This window comes from Condylostylus longicornis, unplaced genomic scaffold (assembly GCF_029603195.1).
Source record: "Condylostylus longicornis isolate FDR11 unplaced genomic scaffold, ASM2960319v2 ptg000018l, whole genome shotgun sequence".
NCBI classification, from domain to species: Eukaryota; Metazoa; Arthropoda; class Insecta; order Diptera; family Dolichopodidae; genus Condylostylus; species Condylostylus longicornis.
Genome location: NW_026577987.1, coordinates 3,476,230 through 3,499,452, shown reverse-complemented (window position 1 = coordinate 3,499,452; position 23,223 = coordinate 3,476,230). Strand labels below are relative to the sequence as shown.

At 25.7% G+C, this 23,223-nt stretch overlaps 1 protein-coding gene across 1 annotated transcript; it reads left to right on the top strand.

The window, feature by feature from the left end:
* The first annotated feature begins 1,181 nt into the window (after positions 1 to 1,181).
* On the top strand, positions 1,182 to 22,974 carry LOC129606203 (monocarboxylate transporter 12). Its single transcript, XM_055516365.1, has 7 exons — positions 1,182 to 1,900; positions 3,593 to 4,231; positions 19,340 to 20,402; positions 20,495 to 20,959; positions 21,014 to 21,556; positions 21,634 to 21,760; positions 21,834 to 22,974. The coding sequence occupies exons 2-7, from the start codon at positions 4,202 to 4,204 to the stop codon at positions 22,213 to 22,215; spliced, it is 2,610 nt and encodes an 869-aa protein (XP_055372340.1). The 5' UTR covers positions 1,182 to 1,900; positions 3,593 to 4,201; the 3' UTR covers positions 22,216 to 22,974.
* The last annotated feature ends 249 nt before the right edge of the window (positions 22,975 to 23,223 follow it).

Sequence of the window (23,223 nt, the reverse complement as noted above, 5' to 3'; positions counted from 1 at the left end):
AATTATTATTATTTACACATATTTCCATTTTCTTTTTTATTTACAAATTGACAGCACAAAATAAAATTTGAATTATTTTTTAAAGCAAAAGACATGTTAATATTTTCCTTAAACGTTATTTTTAAAATTTTTCAGGAAAAAAAATATTTACACTATGTTTTTGTGGAGCAAATAATTCATAATTGAAAGAATTTTTTTTTATATATATAAATTGTTGTTGAAGTGCAAAATTTTGCTCTGATACATCAATACATCAAGACATGACCTTTTGAAATAACTAGTGAAGACCCTAATAGCAGACTTATAATGACCCTCAATATACAAGCAACTTATTTTTGAGCATTTAAAATTGCACAGCTCCAATTTTTCAATAAGTTTTTAACAGAGATCTATCGAACAAAATATGTAAGTATTTTTGAAAATTTTGCAGTTTGGATTTATCAAAAATCACAATTCACAGTAAGAGTAAAATTCACAGTAAAAATCACAGGCTACAGTAAGAGGTTAAAAGTAAGTAAACCCGATTATCATTTTATCTTATATATTTTATATATTGTAATTATGTCGCATGTTTCCGCAACAAAACAAAAAAAAGAAACGATTAAATGACGATAAACAAAAACACGCAAAAATAAAAAATTAAGAAAAAAAACAACAAAAATAAAAAACAAGAAGAAAGAAGGAAAATGTTCAATAACACACTCACCTGTTTTTTCTCTAGAAATTTAACGGACTTGTATATTAAAGTAACGGTATTCTTTTTACATACATACATCGTTGTATACTATGTCGTTGTATACTATGTCGTTATATGTTTACATACAAATTATAAATATGGGCATATAAGCGTTTGTAAATGTGCAACCAAAATAAATGAAACCATAGAAAAAAAAGAAACAAAAATTGCATCATAATCAGCTGTAAAAAATTCCTGTTCTTTTTTTCTCTCTCATAATTTTAAAAATATTCTCCCTTTGTTTTTCACTCATCCTTTTTAATTCTTTTTTTTTCTATTTAATCTACAACAATAAGAGCATGCGTATTGGCGAGTATTGTTGAAATTTAAAGCATTAAATTCGCAAATTATATTGTGTAAGGTCCTTCCAAAGTCGAAATTCATGCAAATATATAAAATAAAAGTTTTTAGTCAGTTGATTTTAGTATTTTAAAGAAGACGCAACAGAAGCACCAAAAATAGACTTAAACTATTTCTTAAAGCAAAAAAAATAATAATAAAACAAAGAGAAAAATATATAAAAAATCAAGAAGAAATTACTTACAAAATACATCATTTCCAAAAGAATTTAAAGGATTTATATAACAAAATTCGATATTCACGAAATAAAAAGGATTTTTTCCAATAATTTTACGATTTAAAATAATGAAAATTATGAAAATTTAAGAAACAAATTAAACGAAAATTTTTATACCTTTTTAAAATACTAAAAACTACTAATAAAAAGAGAAGAACAAAATAATTTTAATTTCTGTAGAATTAAATAAAATTTTCCTAAAAAAAAGCGAATACACACAAAAATAATTCAGAAGAAAAAAAATATTCGAAGCGTAAAAGAATTTGCAAAGAATCAATTTTTATTTTTCTTGTAAAAAAAGCGAAAAAAAGCAAATTTTATCAAAAATCAACTAAAAGAATAAAAAAAATCAATTCATTAGACAAAGGATTACCAATTTTTTATAAATATTTCAAGGATTTTAAATCAGCAAGAAGAAAACCAGAAGAAAATAAATAAAAAAAAACGAAAAATAAAAATTTTCGTGGGCTCCGCATTAACCCCTTTCCCAAATAAGGGGCTAAACGATTTTCGATACATTCGGTGTGAAATAAGTTGAGAAAACAAAAAATAAGAAAAAAATAAACAAAAAACAATAATTAGAAAAGGTGTTAAATTACTTTTTAACTTATTTATTTTATTTTTTTCAAATAACATTTTCTTTAATATTTTTATTTATTTATACATCCTTCTTTAAAAACTAAAAAAGTTTAAAATTCGTTAAAATTTTCCTAAAATTTTTAAATAAAAAATTTTTTTTTAATTAAAATTTATGACATCTTCAAGACTGTTTAGAATATCAAATGTTATAACGAAAAAATTAAAATAATAACTATTATGCTCTAAAAATTAAACGATCGATAAACGATAAATAATTTTTTAAAATTGAAATTTGAACTAAGAGGTTCATAAAAACACAAGAACTTTAATAAAATCGTTATTCAAATTTTACGTCACATTTGGTATATATAGTTAGTTATATATTTGTATTGTATCATCCTTATATATATATATATATATAGCTACATATATAATATTGACTGACAGAACGCGTTTTAATGTAAATTCATTTGATTATCTCTATTCGGATTTTATATACGTATGTAGGACGGCACATAAATATGTAATTACATTTTAGTCGTCTCTCTTCGATCTATTATTTTTTGCCTTGTTCATTCGTTTCATTAATAATAAAGTAACTTAAAACAAAATTATATACATATATATAATTAAATTAAAGTTGAATTATGATATATTAAATAAATTAATTAAATTATAATATATTTGAAAGAATTCTGCTGTATATTTATACATAAACATCAACATATCCGCAATAAAGAAAAATAAAACAAATGAAACAAATAAAATCATTTATATTCCAAGAATACCTATTTAAAAAAAAAGGATATTAAAAAATTTCAAAATAAAAAAAAAACAGAAAATATTTAAAAAATCTTTTAAATAAATTTTGACTTCAATTCGATATTTTTATTTACCAATTATTGCTCTTTTCGATTCCATTTATCATATATGTATAAAAGTTAAAAATATTTTTTGTTTCCAAAAATAAAAGAGCAAAATAATAAAAAAATAAAAAATTCAAAGTATATATAAAAAAAATATGTACATAATATATTCAAATACATATGTATATCTACATATATGAAGCATTCTATCGGAAATAAATAAAAAGAAAATATAACAAAAAAGTCGAAGTAAAAATTGTTATATTGCAGCAATTTTCATTCTTGCAATAACAACAATAATAACATTTTATTGCTGATTTACAATACTTCACTATTCAATACAAGATTATATAAAAATATATAGTTTTAGTTAACTTATATAATATATACAAACATTCATAAATAGGTATAGCCCCCTATATACAAAAGAAAATTGGATATACATACGCAAAATACCAAAATTTAGAGAAAAAAATTATCAAAAATCGATTATTGATTTTTTTTTTGTGTCGTTTAATTTTTTTCGATTAATAATTTGTCATTGTTTTCTTTTTAATATTACTACTTCAGTTTGTTTTATTTACTTTTAAAATATTTTTGAATTGATTTTTTTTTTATTTTTATTATTGCAATTCATAATTAATTCTTTTGAGGACTACAACATTTTTTTTATAACTTCAAAAATTTAATGAAAAATTATAATAAAAATAATTTTATAAATTACGAATTATAAAATTGCTAAAAATTAAATAAAAGTAACCGACACATACATAAATTAACAACATAAAATAACTGTTCCATTTTCTTTTCGATTTTGTTGAAAAATTCAAAAAGTGGTGCTATTTACATACTATGCGCTTAGTTTTCAAAATAGCAATTTAAAAGACTTGAATTATTTAATGAACGTTTATAAAAATACTCGTACATAAATAGTATTATAATAAAAATAAGCCTATTTATAACAGTTCATATAACAATTGATCCCATCTAATTTAGTAATAATAAACGTATAATTAATTAAAACGGAAAAATTAAAAACGAAACAAGAAAATTTTTTAATTTCAAAAACAAAGAAAAAAAAAATTGCAAAACCATTAAATTTATTTTTTTTTTAATTTGTTTTTATGTTTTCGTTTTCAATTGCAATTAACTGTATAACAATATAACAAGTTGGTTGAAACTCTTCTTTTTGAATATTTCTTTGATATCACAAACGATAAAAAATTTATACTGAAAAAAAAATAATATAGAAAAAAAGGGGCCTAAAATTTAAAGGATTAAAAAAAAGAGCAGTCAGAAGAGAAGTGGTTGTGGCAGTTCTATAGAAGAAAACAAAAAAAAAATTAAAGGTGTAAATTTGCTTACCAGAGCCAACCGAAAATTTAAACCAATGCATTTAGGTTTTAAACGTGAAAAAACACGAAAAAGTTCTAACAACAAAAAATGTCTTTACCCCGAGAGTGTAATTTACAGGTGAGTATGACATTAAAACTAATATTTATGTACATATTTTATTCCGAGAAAGTACAAAATGGGGACCCTTACTTTTTTTTTATTTCAAAATTTACAATTTATCGTTTAATATTGATTTTAAGATTTCGGACATATCGGTGTAGTTCTAGATATCTTCATACATACAAATCTATTAGTGATTTAATAATAACTTGTGAAAATAATGTTATGGTAATTTCTAGTTTAATTTACTTCCTATATTACAAAATTTATTATTAGAACTTCCTACACTACAGCCTTTTTGGAACGTTATACTTAATATGTTGAGATAATGCATATACTTTTCATAAGATGGCGTATTTCTAATTAAAGAGTACATCTAGACCATAAATTTATATATGTAGCATACGTTACGTCTAAATTGTGTATACTATTAAATCTTTTGAAATTTTACTAAAAAATGTTTCATTAAAATGTTACAGAAATTTGAGACGAATTTATCATTCATTTATTCTTCTATCTACATAAACTAATACAATATGTACATAAAATATATCTAATATTTAGGTCGTTTCAAACGAATTTTGAAAAACATTTATGAGAAAACAATTACCGTTATATGTCTATTTTGTTTTATGGGGGTGGGGCATAAATAACAAATAAAATTGACATTTCTAAAATTTGAATGGTAATAACTAAGAAACTACCAATTGCTAAGATTTGAGACTCATCCTAGTTACCAAACGTACTTTATTCGAAGAATTAGAAAATTGGTTTGACATTCCGTTTTTTTTGTAAAGTTGACAACTATGTAGCTTATGGCGATTGTTGTGGAAGAAATAAACACTGTTACGTTTTTGTGTTTGTAGAATGTACAAATTAACTTTGGTTAATGAGTCAAAAACTTACACTTTCCTGATACATACGAGCATATTTTTCCAAACGAATCATCACATTTTTATCGAAATTTTCCTGCAGATATTAAATAACAAATGCCTAAATTGTAAATATTTTCATTTAAAATTTGTTCAATACCTAATTTAGTTCCGGATTCGAAATTTTTTAATTTAAAAAAAAAAAGATTTGCATATATTTTGATAATTCGTTGAATGAAATTCAACGAATAAGTAGCTTTAAATTGTAATAATAAATAAAAAATTTACTCCTTGTTATAAAATTGTTACTATACTAAAATTTTAATTTAAAGAGGTATAAGGTCATATCACGAAAACTTTTTTAACCATTTCTTTTTAATTTTATGACATGATCTAAAATAACTATTTAATAATATATTTTTAATAAATGTATTTCACTTTTAGCACTTTCCTAAAATTTTTGAAAATAAATGCTTATTAGTTTAGTCTACTTTTTCATTCTTAAAGATATACTGCTGACACTTCGTATATGCATAGATTTTTACTAAAAACTCCCACCTCTAAAAGTTATAGCCCTCCAAAACCCTAAAAATAACATCTTTTGACTGTTTATTGTGAAAAATAACAACAAGCATTTTTTAAATTCTGCAAACGCGTAAAACTAGTGCCTGGCTTCTTTTACTGCGGCATTCCATACTTGAACTTTAAAAAAACAAAAAGGTCATAAAAATTTACCGTTATCAAAAATTCATTTTTTCCAAATTTTTGAAATAGTTTTTCTTTTAGACCGCATGTTGTAGAAGTTAGAAAGAAATTGTTTTTCATCGCGACCACCTCTCAAGTTATGGCCTCTCGAAATTTGTAAAATTCTAATTTTCGGTACCATAATAATTATATTTTCAAAACTGTAAGCTATATTAAAATTTCTATAACTAGAAAAAGGTAATGGGAAATGCCATGCGAACTGAAAATGTAATTATTTTTCTTAACTGACGCAATTGCCTCTAAATCGAGCAATTTGTTTACGCCTCTTTAAATATTTTAAGTATTTTATTTCGATTGTATACATTGCTAAATGTATGAAATCTTAAATATCTGTGTATACCAATGAAAGTAATTTAAATATGTAATTGATTGTTTTTAAAAGCATAGTATTTTCACTTTTTCAGGTTTGACCCGACTTTATGTCCTAAAATTTTACTTTTAATGAAGTAAAAAATAAAAGCCTAGTAAATTTTTTAATACTTTCTGCTTTATAGTTATGAAAATTTTTATTTTTGTATAACTTTGCTAGCAATATTCTCTCTTGAAATATAGGGAATTCTATAGAGTTCAAATGTTTAGAAATGTTAAATGTAGATTTATTCAACCGTTATTAATTTTACGCTAAATGTAATATAAGTTGTCAATTGAATATCTTTAATTACCTTTTATTAGCATTTTTGATATTTCGTTTATTTTTCATGGAATCTTCTATCTCATACCGTATACAAGAAAAGTTTGATACAGGGAAATGAAAAATTGTAGTTCAAAGAAATTATAGCTTACTCATATATTGCTTTTGTTTTATTCTTTCTTTGTAGCTTATGAAATAAATGAAATTGTAGAAAAACCATGAAAAATTTTCAATTCCTAGAAAATACAATGACCTCCTGCAAAAGAAATCTTGTATAACAACTTAATATATAATAAACAATAAAGTAATAATTTAATAAAATCAGGCCGCATAAATTAAATAAAAAAAAACCAAAGAAATATCCTTGAAGAAAAGAGTTTTTTCTAAATAATTTTGGAAAACACGTTATGTCCTGCACAAAAATTTACACTTCACCGTAGCGTGATTCAATAAATTTACTGTATTTATCCATATAATAGAAATACATTATATATGTATTGTATGTAGCCTATTAATTTTTTGTAAAAAAAAACAAGAGAATTTTCGTTGTTTCATAAAAATTCGTTTACATTTGACTCAATTTTCTTTTATTATTTCAATGAACCTTATATTGAGAACAATATACATGCATATGTAAATATGTATTGATATTAGTAAAAAATTTGTAATATCTTACAAACATATTTATATACATATAATATATAAAGCAAATACGATAAAGTGAAATAAATGTTATACAATTAATTATATTTCATTGTAAAGTGCTAATAGTAAATTATTAATATTTTTTAAGGCATGTATTCATATTAACAGTAACTGATACATGCATACATATTTCTTCATTTATGCCTGTGAACATTTATACAAACATATGTATGTTTCATACAATGCCATCTAGTTATATCTGTCGCAGTATAAATTTATTTTTCTTAGAAAATATACATAACTACATTTTCAAATTACTTTAAGCAATGAAAGAAAAGGAAAAAATAAATTTCCCAAAAGAAATATCATATGGTGGGAATTTTTTCTACATTTCAGTAGCTGCTTTTAATTTAGTAATGCGCATATTCTAGAACTTTTTTCTCTCTCACAAATATTCCACAAAATATGACTAAGCACATGCACATTTATATAAATATTTTGATTATAAAATGAATGTGAAACCATAGTTAAAAACTTTCCGTAGTTTTTAATTAAAAATTTCACCAACGAATAATTCTGCTAAATAAGTAGATTGTCCATAATAACACATAATACTCGTATATTCACCAATATGTATTTGACATTACGTTATTTATAATTGGTTTGAAAGAAAAAATGAAATAATCCAAAAATATTTGATTTTTTTAAAGTTAAAGTATTGAATTGAACTTAGAACAAAATATAGAAATGCATTTACTTTAAAAACTAAAGGATAAAAAAAGAAAATTAGCAAGTTAGTTAGGCTGTACCAGATTTTTCACAATAAACGACGAAAATTGAAAACCATTTAAAATTGCATATTTATGGGAGAATATTAATTTAACAAAGAAATTTATTTTTCTATGCAGCAATAAATTATGTTCTTTTAAACAAAATATCAGCATTTATACAATGCTTTAAGTTTTTGAAACAGCTAGTGAAATAAATTATAAAATTAGTTATAAGTTACAAATTCATAATTATTTAAAAATTAAATGCGCAGATGAGAAATTGAGGAGGTGAATGTTAAAACTGAACTATTCCATTACAGAAAATTCTATAGAAGAAAATTTTAAAATCTGCTTGATTTTTAGTTGAAATTCATTTTCTAAGTAAGTAGGGAATCATTACATTTTGCTACACTACTCAATGATACTTCTACCATATTTTGTATAAAAATAGATTGTTTCTGATTCTTACTTATGAAATTCTCAGCTTTTTTATAGCTGATTTATTTAGTAGAGCCTGGTGTACCTATAACATTACAAAACAACTTTTGTAATCAGTTTATTATGTAGCATGTTTGTCATTTATAATCTATAAAAAAAATTGTTAATTTATAACATTTCAAATTAAAAAATCATGTTAAAATTAAAATTTAAAAACTTTTCTGTTTTTATTTTGTAAAATTTATTTTTCGTTGACTAATGCAAAAAAAAAATTGTAAATGACATAAGATTATCATGGGAATCGCAATCAAATAAATTATATTTTCACTCTTTTCAATTAAAACAACAACAATACTCTTATTGGTACCAGGCGAAATCTGCAAACAAATAAATTGTATAACAACGAATTGATTGAAATAAAAAAATTAAAAAAAAATCTGACATGCAATGGATAAAGTAAATCGCAAAAACTTGAATTAATTTTATATTTTGTTAAGTCACATTTACTAACTATACTTTCTGCAAGCAATTCTCTAAATTTAATTTAAAAATTAACATTTAATTTTTATACCCGTACGAATATATGTTGGAAGGGTATACTTAATTTGCCTTTACGTTTGTAACTAAAGAATAATGGTTTGAGATATATACTGAAGTATATGTTTTGGACAAAAAAAAGCTAATTTGCTTACATGAGCCTCTACATTAAACAAAAAATCTTTTTATCCAAAATTTTGATATAATTGTAGAAATTTTGCAGAAAAACTTCCAGCATAGAAAGTTTTTGAAGAAGTCGTGAAAAAATTTTATTTATTGAGATTTTTCTGATATAAATAAGCCAATTTTCTTATATCTGACTCGATAATAAAATGTAAAATTTTTGTGAGCTTTGAAACGAATTGGTTCAATGGAGCTTTTTCATCAGATGGAAAACCCTGTCTGGGTTCTCCTTAGCTTATCTTAGTTTTAATGATTTTGCTATAAAGATTTAGCCGCATTTTCAATATAAAGCAGTTTGTAGCGTTTATTTGCTTCAAAGATTATTTCAATAATACTTAATCATGTTCCGAATCAAAAATCTCGAAGAATATATTTAGAATGCTTTTTCAAATTTTTTTCGTTTTAATAAATAAAATAAATGTTTTTCTATTTAATGCAATAAAGTAAAAAAACAAATTGCTAATAGTTTGATAAGTGTATCTAAAGTTTACGTAACCCAGAAATAATGTCTATGCATTACTTTTTGTAAAATTACCCAGTAAAATGTTATAAACATCTTTATAGAAGAAATTTTTCATTTAACTTTGCTACTTATGAAAATATTTTCCACCTGCTTTCATAACAATGTTTGATACGATTTCTACAAAAATAAATACAAAAATCAGCGCAAACGGTTTGCAATAGGTGTTCTCTAGCACTATATGAGAAACACAGATTTAGTCAAACGTTAAAATGGCCGTAGAAATAACTGTTGTAGAAGTCTAACAATCTAACAATTTGTAATTATAAAATATATCTATAAATGTTTCACTTTTCTAGAGCAAATTATTGTTTCAAAAAAAAAATTATTTTGTCTCATAAAATTAAAAAATTCAGTCATCTAAAATATGAAAAAAAACTCACTTGAGTGTCATCTCTCTTACTTTATTTTTAAAGTCGGATGACTTCACTGTCATATGGTGTGATTCAGTGCTAATTTTTATATATGAAAAGGTGGCATTATTTGATTGCTAGTGCAAGGCGACTACAAGGCGACTGGTATGTCATTATCGCTCAGTAACTTCACTTACCTTAATTAGCCGTCGATTTTGATCACTTACGTCAACTTTTTGTTTTAATTATTGTGTTTATTCTAAAAGTATACAAAAATTATTTGTCGCATGAAAAAAATTTTAGTACATAAATACATACATTTACGTTACTGATTACTGTGAACTTTAAATAGAAGCGTGGAAGATTTTTAAAATTTTGAAAAGAAAGTATTTTCAGTTGTTAAAGGGAAATGTGCTTCCTTACAAATCATGAGCTTTATTTGAATTTGCTAAAATTTAATTAAAGTAGTTTCTAGACGATTAACCTTAGTTAGTGCTCTTCAATTTAATATCCCGTACCATTATATTTTATTTCAATAAATTTTAAGTCAATAAAAAATTTGCGTTTTCGTATAACCAATAAAAAAATTATCGAAATTTTGTAATCACAACGTAAATTTTATTAAGAATGCTAATAAATTTTCAATTAAGTAAATATTCTTATATTGTTATATTGTCATATGAAAGGGATGGGTTGACAACGTTAATAATTGTCATTGTTTAAACGAAAAAATTTGTTAACATTGTGACCTCGATTCTAGATTTTGTAAACAAAAATATTTATTTGATCAATATTTAGGATTTTACAACCTTTTTTTTTAAATGTCACTGTTATTTGAAAAAAAAAAAAAATTAGTAAGAGAAGAGTCAAAAATTTTTTGCGACTGTAAATATTAACATATGTAAATCATACAAAAGTTTAATTCAAAATGTCATTAAATCTAGTACAATTTAGATATTCAGAGTTATTGAATTTAAGAAACAATTAATAATTAAATAAAATAAATTAGCGAAAACCTTATATTTCGGTAATAACATTTTTAACTAATAGCTGCTTCGCATACGTCTTGAATGCATAATTTGCGTGCAATATAATTTTATATATTTGACTAACGGCATGATGGTATTTTTTAAGATAATGGTTAAGTTAATATTATAGAAAAAAACTGTAAATGTTATGAAAAATCACTTGCTTGTGCAACTTGAATAATGTTGCACTACAAACAATTTTTTCAACAATTTATCATTTTATTGTTCCACAAAAGATTATTACAATTATTTACAACCATACGATGCCGTAAAGCATCATATTCTGGAAAACAGTTCAATAAAGCAAAATTTTATCTTTATAAAACAGTCAAATTTCATTATAAAAAAAAATCCACAGTCGCTCTAAAAAAATTTTTTTATCCAACTCCAATCCCAAATACCTGAACGAGTCCATCCATGCGAACCTAACATTGTCATGTTTTAAATCATAAGCCGGCAGGAGATCAGTTCTGCGCTCCATACTAAAAAACTACAGCTGAGTTTCAGATACGTTGCCCTTTACTTTTCATTTATGGCTATAATTTTTAATACTCTTATAACCCATTTCTTATGAGACCATGGAGAATATAACAGTGACATTTTTGTGTGTACTTAAGATCGCCGTGTCGGATCCGAAGTAGTTTACCCTTACGAAAATAGATCTGTTGTGAAAAAAGCTCTTGACTATCTTATAGTAAGGTACTATTAAAATCAAGGCGCAACGTTTTATAGAAGTCGAAAAAACCGTTCTCAAGATAGAATAGTACAAGTGTAATAGTGATTTTGTACTTGTAAAGCCATTTTTCGCATGATATTACATTTCGCCTGACTTGATGAACAGTGGAATTATTATTCATAATATTGCACAGCATAAGTATTAATGATTTCTTGATTTTGCAATAAAATTTAACATATTTCTTGGGTATTATATTAGAGACAACAAACAGTTCAAGAAATAGAGAGAGAAATAAGTTTTGCTTATTAAAATTGTTACAATATTTAAGAAAAAAGCTATGGTTGCTTTTAAAATTAAATCCAATCAGAGCTCATCACATTCATTTTTTATTTGGTTATTTTATACACCCGAAGAGATATTATTTTCTTTTTAAAGGATTTGAAAAATTTCTTTAGAATATTATAGAAAAGTATCAAAAAAATTCTTAAGATTTTAATATAGGAGTTTTAAGAAAGAAATTTAAATTGGAAATGAGTAGAAAGCTGAACATCCATTTCAAAATTAGAAATTCTGGTAAAGCGTTTTATATTTGTGATATTATAAACTATATACCTTTGTTCTCGTACTTTCAGCAATAAACATTGTAGAAGAATTTAAAAACTTTAAAAGAAAAAATTTCTTATCATCCTTTCAATATCATTTTCAAATATTAAGACTATTATTGCCAAGTGAAGGTCAAATATAAAACTAAGGGACTATTTTTCATATTACTTTTATAACATGATTTCCCACTATGCATTTCTTCAGTTACAACATTTTTTCTGAAATCTACCAAAATTCTGAAAATTTTTTTTCCTATTTGTAGTCTTAATAGACTTTTCCATTTGTCGGCGGTTTAGGATTAAATTACCCAAACTAATTTCTAGTAATTTCAGTAAAATGAGAATTTCTATGAGCCGAAAAGTATTTATTAAATGATTTTAACGCGGAAATCTTTAAAAATTTATTTTTCCAAAAAGCCATCATCTTGTTACAAACATATTTCAGAATCCATGACCATACCCAGCATTTTTTAACTTTAATTAACGTACTGGTAAAAGAAATCTTGTATGCACATTTTTTTCAAATTTTTTTGGAACTGTATGAAAATTAACTCGAATTTATTTCTAACGAGAAAACGAAAATACTGTTTTATTTTTTTGCTTAAGTCAAATAAATTTTGACCGTGATCTTGAAATTTATTTTAAAAGGTCATATTTTGTATCTATACAATTGTAGAGTATATTTAGTAATGTAAAGGTGATTCATGTAAAAATAACATTCACATGTAAATTGAAATCCGTAATTTACTCTGATTTCAATGTCTTTAAAAGTCAAGGTTTGATGCCGAGAGAATTGAAGAGAGTGTAAGGGACCGTAATTTTATGTTTGCATTGTTATGGAAATTGCAAAAAAAGAATTAATCGTTTTCTGAATCTCGAAAAATAAATTAAATATTTATTAGCCATTCATAAATTCAATGAAAAAATTTAGAAATAGTTTTTATAAGAAAAATATTTTCACAATTTCTTTTGCAATTTTAAGAAAACTTAAGTACGGAAACAAAAGCAAAACGTTTTGGAAACTAAAAATAAACAAAATAGTGTGTAGGGGATAAAGGATACTTTAAAGGATACTTTTCGTCCTTATGCATATATGTATGTTCATATTCATAACCGGGTAAACGTTTATTCCTACTGTTACAACATTTTTTTTGTTTGTTTTTAGAATGTAAATCCATATGTACATATTTTATTATATAAAGACATATATGACCATTTATTATACGAGAATATACACACACAATATGATTAGATGCATGTGTAGCAGAGAAGTCTATAAAATTTTAAGGGGTTTTTATGTATAAAATCGGAAACTTTCTGACAAATGATTAAGTAAAAAGGAAAAACTGTAAAAAAATTTTTATTTACGACTTATTTTAACTTTAATTTTCTTTTGCACGAAAATGGAATATTTAAGAAGCAAGGGGTACCTACATAAAAATTTTGTACCCATGTAAGACGAGCACTGATTAAACAAGTAATTTTGAATCAACAAATCTTAATTCATTTTTCGTATCCAATTCTATAATAATCGTACAAACTATGTTCCTACGGTATTTTACCATTTTATTAGAATAATTCTGAACCAACTGTTTGTCCGTTTGCTTTTTTATTTCAAGTGTATTTTATCAAAAACTAATTCAACCAAGTTTACCAAATTTTAAATTATACTACTGTAAGGTATAATTCAGTCGACTAAGGTCGACTTAAACCCTTTTACTTGTTTTTATTATAAATTTAACCAGATTACTTATTGAGGCCAAATATCAAAAGTTACTCAAAAATTCTAGTGAATAGAATTTGAAAATTTTATGTAAAACATTAAGTATTGTAGGCGTACCGTATAAGATTTAATCTTGTAGGATTTTAACAAAATTATTTAAAGAAAAAAAATTGTTTTTTGGCTCTTACTTAAAAATTTTTCAACAAATAAATGAAAGTTAAAATTTTATGTTTTTATATTAATTATGAATTTTATAATTATTATTCTACAATTAATTTACATAATATACAAGTACATATATATATTTTTTTTAAATATGAGCGGAACGGTAATGATTTGATTAATAAACAATTTTGACGTTAGATCTCTAATTTTCGAGTTCTAAACGAATTTTACAAACTAAAGGAAGAGGGAGTACCGGAAATATATGAAATATAAAAGAAAAATTATTAGTCTATATAGACCCCCAGGGTCTATATAGACTAATAATTGCTCAGACCTGCTTGCGGTCTTCTAAGGTGAAAAAAAATTGGAGCTTCATTGAATGAAAATGGGGCTCTAATAATTGAATTTATTTTTTGTTTACTCGTAGTTTTTCTCATGTAAGAATTCCTTTATTTTTATTTAAATTTAATAATTAAAATATTTAAATTTAATAACTAAATTAATTAAACTTAATAAACTGAATAAAAAAATATGAATTTAATTAAGTAAGTTTTCAAATCATAGGTGTATCTTGCTACTGTTAGAAATTTAAATGTATCAAAAAAGTAGCCGGAGGTCTACCAAAAATTGAAAAAACTTTGGGAAAATCTGCGCTAAAAAAGAAATATTATTAAGTATTGTGGACATTTTTCCACCATAAATGGTGCCCATAAGAAGAGAATCTTTGTTAACTGACAATTTTATATTCTTGAGAAAATTATGTAATAGCATTCCGTGGACAAGGTCCAAAAATAAGTCATCTACAGAGATTCTGCTTTGGGTTCTTACAAATAACATGAAAAATTCGTTACCCATTCTGAAGTTTAAGATAAATTTATTATAAATATATTTTTACGCTTACTTGACTCTCTTGCCAGTTATGTGCTGTTCACATAAAATTTTTATACACAAATTTACATAGGTTTAATTTAGTTTTGCATATAGTTATGTTTTGCGCTTACACATGTAAATATGCATGTGTGTACCAATATAATTTTATATATATGGAACTCAATAAAGTAACATTAAAATATTAAATAAAATTTTTTTAACGAATGTATGCACATATGCATGTGAAAATTCATCCATTTTATACCGTGACGTTTGTATTCTATATCTATTGTAGTCTATATCGTTTGTGTAGAATATCCTTACATAATTTTTATATGAATATAATTTACATTCAAGCACACATATAGAAATATTTATTTATAAAATATTTACATATAAAAATGTGCATACATGTATGTATGAATGTACGTATATTGTACGTTAATGTCTCAGCTTACGTATAAAAATAAGTATATTCATGCATATAAAAAATACACGTGTATATATGTATGTATGAAGGAACAATATTATAATAAATAAAACAACCACCCACATAATTTTTATTTTCTAAGTTGAAAACGCTCGTAGGTTTTTCATTAACAACTCTATGTTGTGTTATATATATTGTGTATATGTGTATTCATACATACGAGTATAGTCTTAAACTGGTTTGTGTGGATCTATATAAGATAAATACAGTTGTGCATATAAGCATGAACACAAATATATGAAAATAATATGCAATTTTAAGGAAGGAGCATAAGAAAAAAACAATTTACTAAGATTTTTTATCATTTTATATTATATGTATTCATGTTTATAAATATATATATATATATAAAAATGTACATATATTAATGTGTAATAGATATTTGCAACTGAAGCTTTGTATAAAGAAACTCAATATACATACATGTATGTGTACATGATGATGCTATAAGACCTTGACCTTGATAGAAGAATATTGAGAAAAGCAAACAAAAACGAGAAAAAATGAAGAAAGGAGAATAGCAAACTATAGTATAGGCTAAAAGAAAGCGATGAAAGAGAATTTTTAAGGAATTTAACTACACATAATGTAATGACATACCTATAGTAGTTATAAAATGTATATTATTGCATGTTATACATATACAAACAATATATTATTAACAAAATAAGTACATTTTTATTGTGTAATATTTCAAGTGCATGTTCTAAAACAAATCTTCAACATATGTTGTATATGTATGTACTAATGTCATATACATACATATATCTATCAGGCCACCAACCTGAAATTATTTTCCGAAATTTTGAATCGGAAAAAAATTAGAAAAACAATTGTTAATGTTTTATGTTTTCGAAGTATGCTGATTGAAATATTTGTGAGTCTCACTTTAGTATGATTTTAAAAGAAGAATTATTTTTTGCTTTTTTTTCAATTTTTTTTTTGAATTCTATTTCTTATTCAAAAATTTTACTTTGTAAATCAATATCCTTCCATTTAGAAGACAAGAAAGGTTGTCTGCGCTGCAAATTTTTTTTAAATAAATTTTTCAAATGGAATTTACCAGCCGATTTTTTTGAAATTTAAATTTTAAATTTAAAAAAAAATATGTAGAATCAGTAGAGCCAAAAATATTAAACAATTTCCTTCACATAAATAAACTCCGACACCTTTTCCATTTAAACTCTATATAAATTTCGAATTTATTTTTGGTTTGGTCTTTGAGCTTGGTGGCTTGATAGATATATGTGGCATTAGTATGTATCTACGCTAATATAGATTTGACTGTGTTAGTTCTTAAGAGAAAACGATTTTATGAGTTTTATATAAATCTTCATACAACTTTTTATTACCGACCGTATTGTGTACACATAGGTAGGTTATGTGATGGCAACAAATTATGCATATCGAGTTTTCGGTGGGACTGCATTTCTCCATAGTAGGGCATATTTTTAGCAACCTGTCGATCTGTCGGTCTGTGTGTGCACGCGTGTATCTCAAGTTCGGCTGAACCGATTTCAATGAAATTTTGTATGTATCTTTATTTCGACTATTACACGGATTGATCAACTTTTGGGATATATTAGACCTCAGGAACCGCTCTTTTCAGCGGGCATGTTTTAGATTTTTGATCATTATGAAGAAAATATTCAGATAGATTTATCTTAAACTTCATATATAAGCTTCGCTCGACCGTCCGCGAAACCTTCTAACTTTTGGAAGAAATCAGGTGTCAACAACTGGACGTTTACTGCGGGCCAAATATACATTTTTGCATATATAAAGAGAAATAATCAACCGATTTCATTGAAATTTAATATTTAAATTCTTCGTATTAAAACAATGAACATATAAATTTTTTGGAAAGATCAGGACTCGGAAACTGATCTGCGGGCCGATTTTACATTTTTTACTATATCTACGGAGAGAATTGATGAAATTTCTCGAAATTTGATATTTGAGTTCTGATGGTTACCGAAATTAGCTGGGGAGCATTTCATTGAATTCGAGTTGCACAAAGCGAAACTCCACTAAGAGCCAAATTTACATTTTTTTAGGTATGTTAACTATAAGCTTATACTAATGCTCTAAAATTTGGAAAGAAGTAAAGAAAAGAACAGGCATTTTTATAATATTCTGTAACACTTTCACTTAACTAGACTGTTGCAGTCAGTTGTGTACTGATCACATAAGATTTTTTTTTTATGTAGTGGATTTGACATTCATGTATTCATGGAAACATTAAACAAAATTCTGGTCTTTACTATTACATTATTAATCAGTTGTGAACATTTTTCAGAATTAGCTCCGCATTAATCATTAAAGGATTATTAGAATATTAATCGCAAAATTATTTTTTCTCTATCTTACCATGTATCTTTGCATTCTACATTATTGTTTTCTAGACTAGTTGAAAAACGAACAATATTACAACTAATTCGCAAGTACTATTTTGAAACCGATTACACCAGGCCAATGCAATATTTGTTGTTATTACGGTTTCTTTTACTATATATTTGTACATAGTGACACACACACAATAAAAATTGGAATGGGACCAGTTTTTAAGATGTTTGCAATCATAATTTATTTCAATTCAAATATACAATCACCCTATATAAGGTAACCTCTTACTTCAATATAATATACGTAAATTTTATTTTCCCCACCTATTTTCATTTAATGCAATTTTTATCTTTTACGAAATTTTTTTTAACAAAAAAAATAAAAAATTTTGACTTGCTTTTTTGTAAAAACCTTAAAGCAAAATTTATTTTCACTACTGTTAAGAAAACGAACGCATATAAACTGTTATTAACTACATATATGTTTTTTGACCGACAACAACACTGTCGATCATTTGAAATTTTTCTTATAAGTCAATTTCTATTTGGCATAAATATTTGCATACGTACATAGCAATTTTTTAATTTGCATTTAATTTGATTAATTGATGATGGAACTTACGTTTATTGAGCGCCTCAGCTTATTTTTCTTGATGCATGTATGTATATACTTCATGATTTTTATATTTTATGTTTTGTTTCTGTTTAATAATAAAATCATTTAATATGCAACAATCTATTTTTTTTACATTTAAACTTCTCCCTACAATTTACTACTTTAGGCAAATATCAAGCTAGTTCTGCTTGACCTTTTATAATGTAATTTTACTTAACGTAGTCCAAAAATTTACGTTAAGCAAGGGATTGGTGTAATAAATTTTATATTAAAATTTGAAAGTTTTTCTATTATGATGTAGGTAAATAATATTGCTCAATGGATAAATTTTCAATCGATATTTATGAAGAAAATATTCGTTTAATTACTAGAACCACCCATGCCCTTAATTCAAATATACGTATAAGAACACATATATATTTGTACATATAAATACCGTACATTCATCCATTTTTATTATTGGAATTGGATTAGTCATCATACTATTACCGTGGAAAAACACAGCTAATCAATATAAATATAAAAATAGAACATCAAGAAACCTCTATCGAAAGACAAATAAAAGAACCGGGATAATGAATCATCACTGAAATACATACTAATTTGATTTATTTTTAAAATTAAGCAAAAAAAAATAAGAAGACTCGAAATTGTTTATATCCTTTTAAAGTATTTTGTGTTAAAATCAATATATTAAGAAAAATTCGCCTTCTCAATATAAATTTAACGCAACCTTTTCAAGGACAATTACCTTTTCAATAAAAATATTCAATTATTAAAACAAAATATGTACATACATATATATATATATATAAAATTTAGGTTATTGATAATTTAATTATTTGTAGCTACAAAACTTTAAGATGTTATTAATTTATTTATAAAATATTTTTTTAGGATTCACGGGGATCAATTTACAGCTCGTCTCAACCGAACCCAACTAGTGGAATCGAGTACGAGTCGGGAGGGATCTTTTGTGCTGACAGATCAACATCAACAATCGCCGATGACAATGATAACATCGGATCCAATCCAATGGCCACAACAACAAATCTCATTGGTTGTCAGGAATCCGGATCATTATTCTCAGTGCATTCAGCGCCACCAGTACCTCTCGCAGAATTGGGAATCATCCAAAATGATAATCCCATTCATGGATTCGGATGCCAACGGCCAGGATTTGCCGGACTTAAAGAAACAAATTCTGCAACATCAACAATTACCACCCATACAGATCTTGGAATTTACGGACCACGACGAAAAAGTTTCATCACCGAATCAGATGACATCATTGGAAACACAATTGTTAACAGTGGAATTGAAAGACAGCCAACCGGAAATGTTACACCAAAAAGACCAGGCTCACTTAAAATTAACTCGCTTCCACCACCAACGACAACATCAAAGACATTACATGCGACATTCTTGCAACATCAAATTTCTGAAATCGAAGAGGATGATAATGAAAATTTGTTGACTGTATCCAGTATTACAGCAAGACCATTAATTGCAAAATCTAGAGAAATTCGAACGAGCCGCTTATTAGCTGAAAAAGAAAAGAAGGAGCAGCAGAAAAAGCGTAAACGTAACAATAATGCCCCTTCTTCTGCTTCATCATCGGCATCATATGAACCACCAGATGGTGGATATGGTTGGTTTATTGTTTTTGGTGCCTTTTCAGTACAATTTTGGGTAGCTGGTCTTGTTAAATCGTATGGAGTTTTGTATGTTGAAATAATGGAAACATTTCCAAAAACGTCAGCAAGTGTTGCATCATGGATCCCAGCAATTCTCTCAGCACTCTGTTTAGCTTTAGCTCCATTGTCGAGCGCATTATGTCAAAAATATTCATGCCGAGTTGTTGTATTCATAGGTGGTTTATTTTGTGCTTTTGGAATGACTTTAAGTTATTTTGCAACAGATTTACTTCATTTACTCTTTACTTTTGGGATTTTAACAGGTAAAATTAAATGCCTAAAATTTTATATATATAATATTAGAATATTAGGCAAATTAACTAATAACATTGGCTAATAACATTGACCTTTTAAGGAATTGGAGGTGGATTATCAACAACACCAGGTGTTGTTATTGTATCTCAGTACTTTGATAAGCATCGAGCTCTGGCCAATGGAATCACCGTTTCTGGAACAGCAGCTGGTAGCTTTATATTGCCAGTTTTGATCAAACATTTAGTAGACAATTTCGGATTTCATGGTACAATATTGATTTTGGGAGGATGTATGCTGCATGTTTGTCTTTCGGCAACGCTTTATAGACCCCTTGAAATTAAAGAGGAAGAAGAAGAAGAAACACCAAGAGTCAACATCTTAGGAAGTACAGAAATTACGAAATCATTAACAGATTTGACAACTGGTAGTGCGTACGGTGGTTTATTAACAGGTTCAACTTATCTAAATTCGGCGGACGATTTACCTGATCCCAAATTTATTGAACATTTGTTCCTAGAGGAAACTAAAAATCGTATTAATGATTATTACAATACAAATAAATTTAGTAAGTATATAAGCATTACACTTGTCATCTGATTTGTAAAAACTTTGTTTTTAGTAAATAATGCTGAAAAAACATCACAGCTGGGTGATATTAGTGATGATGAAGGAAAGGATATTGTTGGTGAAACGACATTCATGAGACCTATTAAATCAGGTTGCAGTTCAACTATTTTACATTCAGTTGAAGACTTGAGCACTGATTCAACATGCGTATATCGGAAAAGATCTGGAACAGATTCAAATCGTGGAAGCAGACGTCGTAAATATAACATCAGTACTGATGAAATAATTTCCAAAATGAATGAAAATAATGATAAATCTCAAACACCTATGATATCATCTGTACCACCAATTTCAAATACAAATAAGGGATTGAGTAAAAGCATGGAAATTCCAACACCTAGTAGTTTTTATGAAGAAGGGAGTTTCGACGAGGAAATTCAAGAAGCGAAAACATGTTGCGATCGTATACAAGAATATTTGGATATAAGTCTTTTGAAAGATACCACATTTATTTTAATGTGTTTATCAGTTACATTAATGTCAGTCGGATGTCCTTACATGTTATATTATTTACCAGCTCATGTTATTTCTATAGGTAATTTATTATACAAAACAAGTATTAACATAAATCATTTTTCAAATATTGTTATCGTTTTATAATGGTTATAATAGGGTACAGCAAAAGTGAAGGAGGTTATTTGGTAGCTGTAAGTGCAGCATTAGACTTGATTGGTCGATTAGGTTTGGGTTGGTTATCCGATTTGCAATTATTTGACCGAAAGAAAACCTATATAATTTGGTAATGATTAATTGTTATTCTTTAAAAATGTTTTTAAATTTTTCGATTAAAAAAATTATTTTCATAATTTTAGCATTATTGGAGCTGGAATAGCAGTATTAACAATACCATCTGTAAATTCATTTTATGTCATGGGCTTACTTTTAGCAACATATGGTTTATGTCTTGGATGTTGGTATTTATTAATGCCAGTTTTATTAGCCGATTTATTTGGTACAGATCGTATTAGTTCCAGTTATGGTTTAGTTCGTATGTTTCAGAGTATCGGTGCAATATCTGTTCCGCCGTTGGCTGGGTTTTTACGTGATTTATCTGGAAACTATAAAATATGTTTCTATTGTATGGGTTCATGTATGGTTTGCGGTTGTATACCATTATTGGTTTATGCAGTCATGAAAAGAAGAAAAAAAAAGTATTCATTTCGTTGTGAAAGTGAAAATAATTCAATTTCTTAAATAAAAGTCTAAATAAGTTGAAGTAAACGGGATGAAATGAAATAATTTTGATTAAATTGAAAATCAAATTTCCGAATATTCATGTATTGCTATATAAAGTGAACAAACAATATTTATTTAGCTTTTCCTGCTTTCCTTTGGATCAATATAAAATCAATTAAACAAAAAAAAATAAAAAATCCATTTACCAAAATTGAAAAAAAAATATTCAATTAATTTTTTTAAGACAAGAAAATTAAATTGTTCTAGTTGTTAGCCATTTTGTCAATATTATTCACTTAATTATGGGTTTAAATCTTCATAAATATTTTTAATTTTTACATAAATAATTCTTGCGACAACTATATTTTTTTTACTATCGCATTAATTAATTTTTTATATTTATACGAAATTATCATTCGATCATTTATCAAAAAAGTTTGCACTGCCAATTACTTCTGGCTAAGTAAAATCCTATATACATATAGGCAAAGTGTTATCTCAATTTTTTAATATTGAAATTGAGAAACTATTTAGTACCAAAGTTCCGCATTTAAGTATATGATAATTAATAAATTGGCAAAACAACTTTTAGATTAAAATTTATCTTTAATGGTAGCATAAGAAAAAGAATTGATTGTCATCGATTTTTGATTCGTTGAAAACAAAGATTTTTGAAATTTTTTAAATATAATTAATCTTCATAAATCAGTATGTTTCATTTTTTTTATGAAAATTTCTTCAAGACCTACATATTTATTATATAAAATATGTATTATAACTGAGTTGTTCAAAGGGAAGCAAATAATCATAACAAAAATACAAAATAATAAACAAATATTTATGTCCAGTAATAATCCAAAATCCCTTTTGTCACTTCAACATTATTTTGTCGTGCATCCAAAAGAATCCTTTATTATATACGACATTATGATTACGGAGCGACGCTATATTAAATTGTTCAATTAAATTAAATATAAAATTATATTGTGAAACAAAAAATAAAAAAAAATAAATGTTATCCCAAAA

Excerpts from the sequence above, each read along its gene's own strand:
- LOC129606203 (XM_055516365.1), top strand. The coding sequence starts at position 4,202 with ATGTCTTTACCCCGAGAGTGTAATTTACAG. Across the intron at positions 20,403-20,494 it reads TACTTTTGGGATTTTAACAG|GAATTGGAGGTGGATTATCA; the intron begins GTAAAATTAAAT and ends TGACCTTTTAAG. Across the intron at positions 21,557-21,633 it reads AGCTCATGTTATTTCTATAG|GGTACAGCAAAAGTGAAGGA; the intron begins GTAATTTATTAT and ends TGGTTATAATAG.